At 45.2% G+C, this 14,320-nt stretch overlaps 2 protein-coding genes across 8 annotated transcripts in view; one reads left to right on the forward strand and one right to left on the reverse strand.

Moving 5' to 3' along the window:
• Positions 1 to 14,320, forward strand: part of FAM151B (family with sequence similarity 151 member B) — a 52,487-nt gene that overhangs the window by 24,841 nt on the left and 13,326 nt on the right. For 2 of the 3 annotated variants that reach the window (XM_038765657.1, XM_038765655.1), the window contains one exon: positions 5,041 to 6,195. The exons of the other annotated variant lie outside the window; for it this stretch is intronic. In XM_038765657.1, the coding sequence (XP_038621585.1) occupies positions 5,041 to 5,200 (160 nt within the window). In that variant the 3' untranslated portion in view covers positions 5,201 to 6,195. Of the gene's footprint in view, positions 1 to 5,040; positions 6,196 to 14,320 lie in introns of those variants that run through there. 3 annotated transcript variants of the gene reach the window in all.
• ANKRD34B (ankyrin repeat domain 34B) overlaps positions 1 to 14,320 on the reverse strand; it is a 40,790-nt gene that overhangs the window by 10,912 nt on the left and 15,558 nt on the right. For 3 of the 5 annotated variants that reach the window (XM_038765652.1, XM_038765653.1, XM_038765654.1), the window contains 2 exons: positions 13,888 to 13,978; positions 8,486 to 11,700 (listed from right to left, as the gene is read on the reverse strand). In XM_038765652.1, coding sequence (XP_038621580.1) covers positions 10,114 to 11,661 — 1,548 coding nt within the window. In that variant the 5' untranslated portion in view covers positions 11,662 to 11,700; positions 13,888 to 13,978 and the 3' untranslated portion in view covers positions 8,486 to 10,113. Of the gene's footprint in view, positions 1 to 8,485; positions 11,701 to 12,439; positions 12,660 to 13,887; positions 13,979 to 14,320 lie in introns of those variants that run through there. The other 2 variants (XR_005455930.1, XR_005455929.1) reach the window with 2 other exon arrangements.

The following is a 14,320-nucleotide window of genomic DNA, read 5'->3' on the forward strand; positions in this document are numbered from 1 at the left end:
GACATTTGGTGGAGCTGGGATTAGACCCTACATCCTTCTGACTCCGAGGCCCGTGCTCTATCCACTAAACCACACTGCTTCTCCAGCACTCTTCCCTGCACTTGACACCCTCACAAGGTTGCAGAGGCCCTAGCAGCAGCACTTTCCTTACCATTTCTCATGTTTCTGGCCCTAAGAGAGTGGACATGGGCAGGAGAGAGTTATAGGAATTGTCCAACATGCGAACTTTAGGCACCTGGGTACCTTTTGCTAATTATCTCCACTTCTCCCTGTGCCCAAAATTGGCACATGGGCAGGGGAAAGGGCTGGGAGACACTGCAGGGTGGGGGGATTGGCCTCCTAACAGGTGATGTTCACTGTGGGCAGGGAACATGTCTACCAACTCTGTTACATTGTACTCACCCAAGAGCATAGTACAGTAAGCGCTCAGTAAATAGGAATGAACGATCGATTGATTGCCTTCTAAATGGGCAGCTCTCCCCTGGATTCCGACGTGTTACAGGGCCCTATTTTTGTAACCCTGATTTTCCCCTAAGTGTGGTTTCAGTTGGATGGGACATTTTGGTTCCCAAGTTCCCCAAACCGCAGAGGGGTAATAGGGCCAGACTAAGTGCAGGGAATGCAGCCTGTCAAAAGAAGAAGCAGTTGGTTCCCGGGGTGGGCTCTGAGTTGGTGTCGCTGTCGGAGGCTTCGAAAAACAAGAGCACTGCCTGCCCAGTTGTTGAAGTTGTTGAATTGTTGAAGGTGTGATTTTGACACCAGAGGCTGGTCAGGCCCTCTTCAGTCTTGGGCCGCTTGGTGAATTAGCGTTTAGACGGTGATTTGTCTCTCTTATTTTAAGCAAGCCTATTAAATGCACTTTATTTAATTTTATGTTGACACAGAGACTGTGCTTTTGATGATTTTGAACATTTTTTGTAAAATTGCTGGGTTTTACACGCTGGTTTTAGATGACTTTTGGATGCTGTGAAGTGCTGTTTCCATGGCAGCAAACACGAAAGCCTAGAACTATAGCGAATTAACTCATCCACTTAACATTACTAAGAGGAGCCCATTTGCAAAGACCACCATGCTTGCTCTGGAAAGTTTTCAGGTTTAGTGTTTGAGTTGTGTTTCTAATTTGGTATTTTGAAAAAATTGAAAATAAACGCAAGTAAAATCATATCTACATTCATATATCTGTATGAATACTACATAGCTACGGTTATATATCAGGCTGGTATTGATAGAGTGGTGAGGATCAGTGCTTTTCTCGTATTAAAAAACGGTCACAGAGCTGTTGATGTCTGTATGGGTGTGAGCCTGGCAATAAAGCCCTCCCACCCATTGATCTTGCTTCCCCCTCTCTGTAATTTCTTTTAATGTGTCTGTCTCCCCCACTAGACTGTAAACTCCTTGAGGGCAGGGATCACATCTACAACTCTAGACTGTAAGCTCCTTATGCCTACTAATTCTGCTGCATTGTATTCTCCCAGGCTGTTAGTACGGTGCTCTGCACATAGTAAGCACTCAGTAAATACCATTGATTGACTGATTGATAACTCCGTTGTACTCTCCCAAGTGTAATACAGTGCTCCATACAGGGTAAGCACTCAATAAATACTATGATTGATCAAATAGGTGGGGAGGGGGGAAGATAAAATTATTCAACAACTAGGACGCACAGCTCCAGTTAACCATTTGGCAATAGCAGGTCAGGCTGTTTCTTTAAAGTCTTCTCCCTCCATTTATCTTTTCCTAGGGGCAAGTGTCTGCTCTTCTGCCGGCTACTGTTAACTGGCCAATCTGCCAGTTTTTCTAATGGAAAATTCCTCATGCATGGGGCAAATATAATCTGTGGCACCAAGCCAGCAACAGCGGGAAGCTTCCCGTGCAGAGAGGGCAGAGTCTTCGAAGCCCCATCGACTAGCCTCATTCCAGAGTGAACTCTGGAAAAGGGCTCATTTCCTGAATGACAAGAGAACATTTGGGCTTTTCTCACACCCAGCCGTGAGCCTGCCATTCTCAGAGCCCAGGCAGCCTAGTGGAAGGGAAGCAGAGCCAAGCCCCCGGGATTCCCAGACTGCAGCTGTCAAGTGGGTGGGTAGGACTCTCAGAAGGGCACAGACAGGAGATGGGAATAGCCCAGCCAAGCATCCCTGTCTGCTCGAGCCAAAACAAGCAACTTTCAGCCAAAACCTGAAATACCGAGTTTGCTCATCCTTTCTTGGTTCGAGTGACAAAAGGAGCTGAACATAGTTGGACTATTTAAGGAAAACATATATAGGCTTCTCGTCCCATCCTTTCTCACCTTATCAAAAAAAAAAAAATGCCTTCTCCCTGATGACCATCTTCAACAGCTCACTTTCCAGTGGTTCCTTCCCCACTGCTTTCAAGCATATCCTTGTGTCCCTTCTCTTAAAACAAAAGCTTTCCCTTAACCCCATGACACCCTCCAGTTATCTCCCCATCTCCCTCCTATGATTCCTCTCCACACTTCTCAAGCAAATTGTCTCCATCCGTTGCCCCCACTTCCTGTCCTCCAACTCTCTCCTAGACGGCCTGCAATCTGGCTTCTGCACCCGTCCGACCCCGGAAGCGGCCCTCTCTAAGGTCACCAGTCACCTCCTTCTTGTCAGATCTAATCACCTCTACTCAGTCCTAATCCTCAACCTCTCAGCTGCCTTCGACACTGGACGACCCCCTTCTCCTGGACACTTTACCTATCCTAGGCTTCACCGGTAGGTTCTCTTCCTATCTCGACGACTTCTCAGTCGTCTCTGCTTCCCAGGGCCTGACTGTGGGGGTTCCTCAAGGTTCAGTTCTGGGTACACTTCTATTCTCCATCTACATCCACTTCCTTGGAGAATGCATTCACTCCCGTCTCTATGTGAATGATTCCCAAATCTACATCTCCAGCCCTGACCTTGCTCCATCTCTGCAGCCTCACATTTCGTCCTCCCTCAGGACATCTCTACTTAGATGTCCTGCTAACACCTCAAACTTAACGTGTCCAAAACAAAATTCCTCATCTTCCCACCCAAACCCTGTCCTCCCCGTGACTTTCCTATCACTGTAGACAGATCCACCATCCTCTCTATTTTGGAAGCTCATAACCTTAGCATTATCCTCGCCTTATCTCTCATTTAACCCACACATTCAGTCTGTCGCCAAATCCTGTCAGTTCTACCTTCACAACATATCTAGAGTTCTTCTTTTTCCTCGCCATCCAAACTACTGCCACACCGATCTAAGCATTATTTCCCACCTTGATGGCTGCATCAACGTCCTCACCGATCTCCCTGCCTCCTGTCTCTCCCCTCTCCAGTCCACATTTCGCTCTGGTGCCTGGATCATTTTTCAGAAAAACTGTTCAGTCCATATCCCCCACTCCTCGAAAACTTCCAGTCATTGCCCATCAACCTCCACATAAAACAGAAATTCCTCACCGTGGGCTTTAGGATAATCAGTCAGCTCTCTCTCTTCTAACTGTACTGATTTCCTACTTCAACTCTTCCCCCACACTCCACCCCTCTAACACCAAGCTACTCTCTGTACTTCGATCTCCTCTGTTCCGCCACCAAACCGTTGTCGGTATCCTCCCTAGGGCCCGGAATTCCCACCCTTTTCATATCTGGCATATTTAGGTATTTTAATATGCCAGAACATAAAATCTAACGGTACATTGTTCACTGAAAATTTTGCTATTCTATTTTGTGTGACCTTGTCTAGAGACGGAAGTTCAGTTGTGGGAGGAGAAGCAGGCCTAAGTGCATTTTTAAAAAATGATGGTATTCGTTAAGCCCTTACTGTGTGCCAGTCACAGTTCTAAGCTCTGGAGTAGATACAAGATAATTGGGTGGACACGGTTCCTGTCCCACACGGGGCTCACAGTCTTAATCCCCATTTTCCAAATGAGGGAACTGAGACACAGTGAAGTTAAGTCACTTGCCCAAGGTCACACAGCGGACAAGTGGCAGAGCTGGGATTAGAACCCAAGTCCTTCTGACTCCCAGCCCCGTGCTCTATCCACTGGGCCATGCTGCATTAGTGAAAAGGTGTCTCTCTTTTTCCCCTTACCCTTCTTTAACTCTGGCCTGGACAGTTAGGGGATTTGAAGCTACTTCTGACTCGGAGGTCATTCAGTTCTTGGCCTCCGTTCAGAGCCTTCTACCTGCCAGTCACCTCCTAGTCTGTCTAATGGCCCGATAGCTGTCCAATGGAACTTTTGATCCCATTATTCTGATCAATCAATCATTTTTATTGAACGCTTACTGTGTGCAGAGCACACATACTGTGTGTGACTTTTGATACCAAAAAGGAAATAGTATGTTGCCAACTTGGACTTCCCAAGGGCTCTGCACACAGTAAGCGCTCAGTAAATACGATTGAATGAATGAATGAACTGAGCCACGCTGCCCTGGGAGTCAGAATGTCATTGGTTCTAATCCCAGCTCTGCCACTTGTCTGCTGGGTGACCTTGGGCAAGTCACTTCACTTCTCTGGGCCTCATTTACCTCATCTGTAAAATGGGGATTAAAACTTGAAACCCCATGTGGGACAGGGACTGAGTCCAACCCAATTTGCTTGAATCCACCCCACTGCTTAGGAGAGAACAATACAACAATAAACAGTGACAGTCCCTGCCCACCACGAGTTCACAATGTAGAGGGCATTATAACTTTATGCTGTAGAACTAGATGCTTGTCCTGCAGGTTTTCTGTTTGCAATTTAGGCAAAAAGACGGTTACTAAATAAAAATGTTTAATGAACAGTTACTGCAGTTATTGTAATATACTGCATCCAAGACTGTGAGCCTGTCATTGGGTAGGGATTGTCTCTATCTGTGGCCAAATTGTACTTTCCAAGTGCTTAGTACAGTGCTCTGCACACAGAAAGCGCTCAATAAATACAATTGAATGAATTCTCTGCCCTAGTCTGTGGATTTTGGCTGTTTGTAGATCTTAGACATAGTACTGCAATTATTTAAAAAATCTTATTGAATCTGTTTTTATGTCTTTATGACCTTAAATTTTTAATATAGTCCGTGTTATTCTGCAGATACAGCCTGACTGTTTGGACAGGAAAAGATGACAAATATTCCACTGAAGATCTACTCTACATCAGAAAGCATTTTCAGAAGAACCAAGTGTATTATGATATTTTGGAACCTCAAAACCACGAATTCAAACAGGCCATAGGGCTCGAAGTCAAACTATAAATGGGAGAGATCTACAAACTAGGTCATAGTTAGGGTTTCATGTCTTGGCCTTTTCTGCGAACAGCGACTCGCTGTGTCTGTTGTCATTTTAGTGTGGTTTCCTTTTGGACTTCAGTTATTCAGTCCATTAGGTGAGAGGACTAGCTTTTAAAAAAGCACCTGATCCCATGGTGAGTCAGGTTAAGACAACTCTTCTCCTAAATAAACTGTTTATCCTTGGGAGTTAGTACTCTTTAGTGTTTCTAATCAATAAGAGGCCAGCAGTATAATCTATTCTGAGACAATCTTGTGTACTAGAAGACTTGACCTACAAGTTGAAAAAACTGTGGGCTAATACCGAAGTCACAACCTTCCTGTCTTTGCTTGGATTTAAGTAGATGCCTGCCTGGTTTTGAGGTCTCTCGGCCTCATCCCAGGAGACTTGTCGATGGTGATTATACTTCGTTTTGCAGAATGTTGACTCAGGTGAGGTAAATCATTTTTTTGAAACATTATTTTTTATGAGAAGGGAATTTTCTCATAAAAGGTTAATTTGCTTCAAATTGGTCAGCCTCTTTCTCCAGAAGAACAGCTCTCCCAGGAGCACCATATACTCAAACTCAGTATCACTATATTTTCCCCAAACAATTAAAAACAGAAAGGACTTTGCACAAATTATATCATTTTATGGACTATAAAAGCCAACACTAGTCACAGTGCCATTAGATAAAACTTAAAAATCTTAAAGCCAAATATTTCTTTCAAATACTGATGCAAAACCTTCATTGTACAGAGCTAATAATAGTAACAATTGTGGTATTTGTTAAGCACTTAGTATGTGCCAGGCACTGTACAAGCCAACACTAGTCACTGTGCCATTAGATGAAAATTAAACATCTTAAAGTCAAATATTTTATTTCAAATACTGATGCAAAAGCTTCACTGTACAGAGCTAATAATAGTAATAATTGTGGTATTTGTTAAGCACTTAGTATGTGCCAGGCACTGTACTAGACACTGGGGTGGTTATAAGCAAATTGGGTTGAACACAGTCTCTGTCCCACATGGGGTTCACAGTCTTAATCCCCATTTTACAGATCAGGTAACTGAGGCACAGAGAAGTGAAGTGACTTGCTCAAGGTCACCCAGCAAACTAGTGGCGGAGCCAGGATTAGAACCCAGGTCCTTCTGGCTCTCAGATCCATGCTCTATCCATTGAGCCACACTGCTTCTTTAGCTGATTATCAAAGGTATAAAACCCCTACATAGAAGTGAAATAATTTGATCATTTCAAGAAACAGTGATATTTTAGGGAAGATTTAGGCCAAATCATCGGGCTCAGGAAAGTGACACAGCAGTAGGACGGCCTTTGGAGTCAGAGGTCATGGGTTTGAATCCCGGCTCCACCACGTGTCTGCTGTGTGACCTCGGGCAAGTCACTTAACTTCTCGGAGCCTCAGTTACCTCATCTGTAAACTGGGGATGATAACTGTGAGCCCCATGCGGGACAACCTGATCACCTTGTATCCCCCCAGCGCTTAGAACAGTGCTTTGCACTTAGTAAGCTCTTAACAAATGCCATCATTATTATTATTATGGATACCTGGCAGCTCTCAAACAGCCGCAGAGTGGCAGGAATTGATCACACCATGAGAAGTTCCTGTGGGGTCCTATGTTCCAGCCCCGGAGCCAAGCTGCCCAGGTGCTCGAGAGAGAGCTGCAACAAAATGCTCTTGTAAGAACATCCCACCTAACATCATCATCATCAATCGTATTTATTGAGCGCTTACTATGTGCAGAGCACTGTACTAAGTGCTTGGGAAGTACAAATTGGCAACATATAGAGACAGTCCCTACCCAACAGTGGGCTCACAGTCTAAAAGCATCCTGTTACCTTGCATACATGAGAAGCAGTATGGCTCAGTGGAAAGGGCACGGGCTTGGGAGCCGGAGATTGTGGGTTCAAATCCCGGCTCTGCCGTTTGTCAGCTGTGTGACTTTGGGCAAGTCACGTCACTTCTCTGTGCCACAGTACCTCATCTGGAAAATGGGGATGAGGACTGTGAGCCCCACGTGGGACAACCTGCTCACCTTGTATCCTCCCCAGCTCTTAGAACAGTGCTTTGCACATAGTACGTGCTTAACAAATACCATCATCATTATTATTATTATATACATAGTGCAGTGTAATGACATCATATAAGTACATGGTACAAAAGAGACTGTCTTGCCTTAGGGCTGCTGAATGTCTGAAGCCAGCCCTGGTGCTACTCCCACCTTTGTGGTTTTTACTATCATGTGTACCTTAATTTTGGTGTAAATTCTATGGTGTCGGAAAGGAGAGTATCTGGCGTCGCTTCCCATACATTTGCACATATATCTTATCTGTTTTTGTTTGAATGGGCCTGGGCTGTCAGAATGGGACTGATTGAAATCAAAATCTGGAGAAAGGGGGAGTTCCAGGGAGGAAGAGGGGCATGAAGAAATAGTACTAGAGAGAGAGAGGGGAAACTCCAGGGCAGGGGGGAAGAGAGAGATCCTTCCTTCCTTCCCAAGAAGATGAGGATATTGGGGGAGAAAGGAACCAAGGGAGTCTCAGTCAGAGTGGGGAACTAGAAAGAAAAGAGAACAGGGAGGAGGAGAGCTAGAGAAGGAGCAAAATTGACTGATTCAAAATGTGTCTTTCTCCACTCCTGCCCTCCTCTACAGTGACGGGGCAAGTGAGCAATAAAATGTCTGAAAGGCAAGAAACGAGAACTAGGAGAAGGAGGTCCGGATAATCTGACTCCTAGTAATCTGAAATTGATGGTGGCTTTTAGTAGTTCTGCATTTCCTTCAGTTGTTCATGCCACAAAAAAAGATTTGAGAAACTGATGGTGAAAAGAGCACTATCTCCTTCAAAGACTTTTGCTAAAATAAAAATAAAGCAGGCCTACATCATTTTTAGGCAGTGCTGCCTATTCCATTTCCTTCTGCTAGTTGCTCATAACCAAGAAAGAGATTTGAGAAACTGATCAGGAAAAGAGCCCTATATCCTTCAGACTCTTGTTAAAATAAAAATAAACTTTGCCTTCATTAGTCTCCTTGCTTCAATGGTATGTTCTGATTGATATCTCTTGGTGAGCCAGAAACTGATTATCAGCTCATTGTGTTCTCCTTCTTATGCTGATACTTCCATAGAAGTATCTGTAACATGCAACTCTTTATTGGTTTTATACATTTTCAGGATAATGAGCAGCAATTCTCTTAATTTGATTGAGTTTTTTTATTGGTTATCTCAATGAGAAAAACAGGTGACACCCAAAATGGCATTTTTAAACTTTATTGAGTTAATTAGACATTCAAGTTTAATATGTTTTATTTATGCATATCATCACCTGTAAGTTACCTTTAAAAACAAAATGCAAATGATCTTGTTATGCAGTATTATAAATAGTGCTAAAGTTTGCCAAACTATTTACAAACGACAGATACACATCACTGAAAAATTGGTGCGGGATGGTGCAAAAATGATCATTTTGACCATTTCTTTTCACTCACAAAAATATTACATGATAACTGCAATTAAATATGTGTTTTGAATTGTGAATTCAATAACTACCCCTGTGAACAGTGCCACTTGTATTGAATGAGTAGGAAAAGAAACATGGGATAAAGAAAATATATGAAAATACTGCAGAGAGTTTAAGCAGGTTTCACTGTGAAATATATAGGAACATTGTATTCCGAATGAATAGGCACGGAAGGAATAAAGCTGTAGCAGCACAAAAATCTATCTAATATTATTAGGTGTTGTGGCGTTTTGAGAGGACTTGTCTGAGCCCCTCTGAGTCAAGGACAAGGTTTACTTAAATGTCCTTGGGTGAATTAGGCTCTAGGAATAGATGAGATAATTTCCGAAAATATGACTCAATTTCACAGGAGCCTCTTTATTACTTTTTAGAAAGACAGGCTACATTTTAATTTATTTTTAAATGAGCTTCTTTGGGTTTTCTTTGCTTGATGATCTCCCATTCGATGTAGAGAATTCACCAAATGATAATGCTTATGAGGAGCCAAAAATGTGTTTCTGTGAACAGATGAAGGAGAACGTCTTTGGAAATCTAAGCCAAAACAAATAGATGCAATGAAAGTTGTTGGCTTTATTCTTTACTTTCGATTTGAAATAATACAGGGTTTTTTTTCCACCCAAAAGTTAAGAAACCAGTGTGGAACTTTTAGACCACTAGAGCTCAACAGACATAGAGACAGGAGAATCCCTTCTCTGAAATATTTTGTGGCCGCAATATATCATTAGCAGGCAATTGTCCCAGTGCTGCCCATCTTTGCCTGGGTAAAGCAGTTCTCTATCTAATGATGTGAGCTAGTATCCTGAAGGAGTTCAGGACCATTGAAGTGCGTTGGAGTTAAATTCAATTTGAATTCATCCTTCCGAGAAGCTGATTCCTTTTTTATTTTTATTTTTTGGGGAAGGGGTGGGAAGGAGGGGTGTCTCTGGACCTGTGCCAATTGGGGTAGGCTGCCACAGAGTTCCACTGTTTATATTTTGGGCAGCAAGAAATAAATACTAACGGATCCCAAAATGCTCAATATGGGGGTTTCGATCCTTGAGAAGTGACAGATGGAAGTGGGGAAGCGAGTAACCTCAAGTGTAATTTCTAAACAGCTGCAGGAGGTGGATTCAAAATGAGGCAAATAAATAAATACATAACCCAAGGGCACAAGAGGCCAGAGAAAGCAGAGAGTATCTGATGAGTGACAGAGAATTCTGGAATGCGTCGCCAAAGGAGATGGTGGAATCTCTGCCCCCGAAGGCCTTCCACCTCGATTTGCTTCTAATTTATCCGAAGGCAAACATTTCTGGTCCCTTTCAGTCCTCTGACTATCATATATAGCCATGGGTTGCAGGTGTAAAGGTGCTTGCTCAGATCCTCTTAAAAATGGACTAATTGCTTAATTTGTTCTGTCTGTAGTGACTGTCTCCTTATCAGCATTTTCTTACTCTTGAAGTCTTTGGGAAAAGAAGGAACGATTGGCACCAGCGCTTTCTGACCGCAGGACAGGAGCCCGGAAACTTTGCTGTAGGCACTGATATCTGCGTTAGGAGGGTGAGGATTCACGTTTAAAGGGGGCAGGAACCCTGGCCTGGTGGGTATACAGGTGGGTACACAGTGCTCCAGCGGGAAAGCCCCAGAGCCCCGCCTCTCCAAAATGGAAGGGTTTCTCCGGCTCCCAGGGGCTGGAGGCAGGTTTTCCGGCAACTCCGTGGCCCCGGAGAGCAACAGCGGGGACGGGGAGAGGATCTTTTTCTTCCCTGCCACCGTTCTGCCATCTTCCACCGTGGCAGGAGTCGGGCCGGCCGTGAGCTGAGAATCCGAGCTGTAGTGATTTGCCCCCAAGCTTCTCTTCTGGACTATGCTTCTCAGCGTGGAAACGAACAGCGTCTGGACGGGATCCGGATCCTGGTCGGCGGGGATTTCACCGCAGGGTTGATGGCCTTCTGCATAAAGGGACTGTGCACTGATCTCCTCGTAGGACAGCTTTCTCGAGCTAGCTTGGTCAAAGGACTTGAGCAGCTGGGCAGTGTCCTTTACGTCAATGCTTTGGTGCCGGGTGATGTACCTCTTGGATAAGGGCAGCCCATTGATCCTGAAGGAAAATTCTTCCTCGGGAGAGATATCCCGAAGCTCTTCCGGTAGAGAGGCCACTTTGTGCTGGGGCAGCAGCGAAGGGGAATTCTTGATCCAAGGCTCCGAATGCAGGCGCGAGACCTGGGCCGGCTTGGTCCCCGGGTGGGCCCCGGCGGCCGGTCCGGACGCGTCGCCGCTTCCCGACGGATCCAGATCCCCGAAGCCGAAGGCGGCCCTTTCCGTCCCGGGCGGATCCGGCAGCGGGGACAGGGAAGTCTTAACGTCGATTTCCGACGGGGTGGTACAAGCGGCGGGAGGAGGCCCCCCATCCGCATCCAGGGGCGGCACGTTTAAGTACTGTCTGGTCGTCTGCTTCCCCGAAGGAGATTTGGCCGTGATGATGATGATGACCTCTTTCCCCTTTGCCTGGCAAGCGTTGAGGAGGACTCTGAGCGTCTCTCGCTGCTCGGCATTCACGGCGTAGACGAGGGCCGAGGAGCCAGAGTGGTCTTGCAGACTCAGGTCGGCTCCGCTTTTTACAAGCAGGGCCGCCACTTCGGGGCCCGCCTTCTCCAAGCAGGCGTGCATCAGGGCCGTCTTTCCAGATTTGTCTTGGATGTTGGGGTCGGCGTTGTTCTCCAGCAGGTATTTCACCATTTTGGCTTTGCTGACGCCCTGGGGGTCCACGTGCTTGGTCTTGCAGGCAACCATTAGAGGGGTTTCCCCGCGATCGTTGCTCTCGTTAATGTAGGCTCCGCCTTCTAACAGGAGCCTCGTCAGGCGGAGCCTGCTCTGATAGACGGCTTTGATCAGGGAGTTTCCGTCCTTCGAAATCTCGAGGGCTTCTTCCATTGTAAGGTCCTTTCACTCCAAACTGCAGAAACTAACTACCTAGTTTCCAGAAAAAGGGAATGGGAAAAATAGTAACCAGACTTGAGAGTTCAGTAACATGCGAGTGTTTAGTAAGACGCCGAGAAGCAGCGTGGCCTAGTGGGAAGAGTCCGTGCTGGGAGTCAGAGGACCTGGGTTCTAATCCCAGCTCTGCCACTTGTCTGCTATGTGACCTTGGACGAGTAACTTGACTTCTTTGTGCCTCAGTTTCCTCAGGTGAAAAATGGGGATTCAGTCCCCGTTCTCCCCCTTTCTTAGACTGATTACCTTGTGTCTACTCCAGTGTTCAGTAATAATCATAATAATAATCACGGCATTTGTTAAGCGCTTACTATGTGCAAAGCACTGTTTTAGTACTGTGCTTGACACACAGAAAGCGCTTAACAAATCAATCGTATTGAGTGCTTACTGTGTGCAGAGCACTGTACTAAGCACTTGGGAAGTACAAGTTGGCAACATATAGAAACGGTCCCTACCCAACAGTGGGCTCACAGTCTAGAAGGGGAAGACAGAGAACAAAACCAAACATATTAACAAAATAAAATAAATAGAATAGATATGTACAAGTAAAATAAATAAATAGAGTAATAAATATGTACAAACGTATACATATATACAGGTGCTGTGGGGAAGGGAAGGAGGTAAGGCGGGGGGGATGGAGAGGGGGAGGAGGGGGAGAGGAAGGAGGGGGCTCAGTCTGGGAAGGCCTCCAATGATTATTATGAAGGAAATGCGTGCAGGAAAAACTTCCACGAGGATAGAGGTATTCTTCATAGGCAGCAAATGTACAGCAGAGTCTAATATTTCAACAATTAGAGTTCAGTTCTGTCTGAAAGGAGTCCAGTGATGGGGCAAAACCTCCTCGGAAGAAAGCTTCAGAGAGGAGGACACGTCTGGTCGAACTTGTTCAGTAGGCCTACGTGTGTGCCACCGCCGAGCAGCCCCTTTCCCAGTGCCTCCTGACGGTGGAAAGGAATGATTTGGGAGTGCTTATTCTTCTGAAAACGACTCACACTTTAAAACATGTTTGGTTTAATGGCTCATTGTTAGGTAAGCAAGAGCCAGCAGCACCGAGGCTCTTTCAGGCTCCAGTCAGGGCATGGCTCCAGAGAAGCAGCATGGCGTAGTGGATAGAGCATGGATCTAGGCGTAAGAAGGTCATGGGTTCTAATCCTGCGCTGCCGCTTGTCTGCTGGGTGACCAGGGGCAAGTCACTTCGGTTCTCTGGGCCTCAGTTCACTCATCTGTAAAATGGGGATCGAGACTCCCCACGTGGGACAGGGACTGTGTCCAACCTGATTTGCTTGTATCCACCCCAGTGCTTAGGACAGTGCCTGGCGCATAGTAAGCATTTAACAAATACCATAATTAATGAAGTAGGGCAGTGGGTAGTCCAGGTTTTTGCATTCTGGACTCTAGTCCTCTGTCTTGCTGAGGTCAGTGATCGGGGTAGTTGGGTGGATGTGAGCCTGCACTGCCCATTTGTGTGTCTCTGTCTTTCCTTCTTTTTCTGTCTCTCTCTGAGTGATTTGGGGACAGAAAACCATACCACTCACTCACACACACACACACACACACACATCCTGACACCCGCCAATTTACATCCTTCCCTCAGTTCCTCAAATACAACCCAAAACACAGTATGGATGCATTCCCACTCTTCACTTCCCTCCTATAAACCCGCACCACCACACATAATTGGAGTTAATATTTTTAGGAACCAGGATGATTGGGGTGTTGAAGCAACCATCTTCTAGGTTGTCCCAACATGGACCTGCTCGTCTGAACTCCCAGGCACAGACTAAATTTAACACTGAGCAGTTCTTGAAATAAGTGGCTGAGGGATTCAAGTCAATTTGTGATTGTGTTATAATTCAAATGCGGGAGGTTTTACAGCTTCCAAGATATCCTGCTTTTGAATGCTGCTTAAATGTACAATGTAATCAAAGTTTACGGGTAACAATTAAAGCGGCTTAGAGTCTCAGGGCACCAAAATCAAAGAACAAATGTCAGAGGACAGAGAGGAAATGCTGCTCTGAGGTGGTTTAGGGCAGTGTGTACCTAGGCTGAACAAAGTCAACTCCTCATCTTTTTGCACAATTCTCTTGGGCAAAATGGCCTTAAATTGCTGCTATGCATTATCCATAATCTCTTCCGAAACCACAATTCATTTCCGATTATACTGACCTTAAGGGAAAGTCTCCAATCAAGGGCCAAAGTAACGAGAAACAGTTGTAACCATTTACTCCCAATACACTTCAGTACGTTACATTAGTACCTAAGGAAAGTGAACAAGAAGAGATGTTATGTTATCTTGACAAAGTTAGTCCCATTTTGTACTTATGCCATGGATTTATACTCTCAGTCCCTTTTGGGTGCTTTTGATAATCAATCGATCATTTGATATTTACTGAGCGTTTACTCTATGCAGAGCACTGTATTAGGTGCGCGGGAAAGTACAGTACATTAAAGATGGTAGACAAGATCCCTGCTCACAGGGAGTTAGCAGTCTAGGGGGAAAAGGATCTGACATTTAGTCACTGCATGTAATTAAGGGTTTTAGCAACCATTTATTAAGCAGGGACGGCATCTATAAGCAAAGAGTCTTATTGTTTACCCA

This window comes from Tachyglossus aculeatus, chromosome 23, assembly GCF_015852505.1.
Source record: "Tachyglossus aculeatus isolate mTacAcu1 chromosome 23, mTacAcu1.pri, whole genome shotgun sequence".
In the NCBI taxonomy this organism is placed as follows: domain Eukaryota; kingdom Metazoa; phylum Chordata; class Mammalia; order Monotremata; family Tachyglossidae; genus Tachyglossus; species Tachyglossus aculeatus.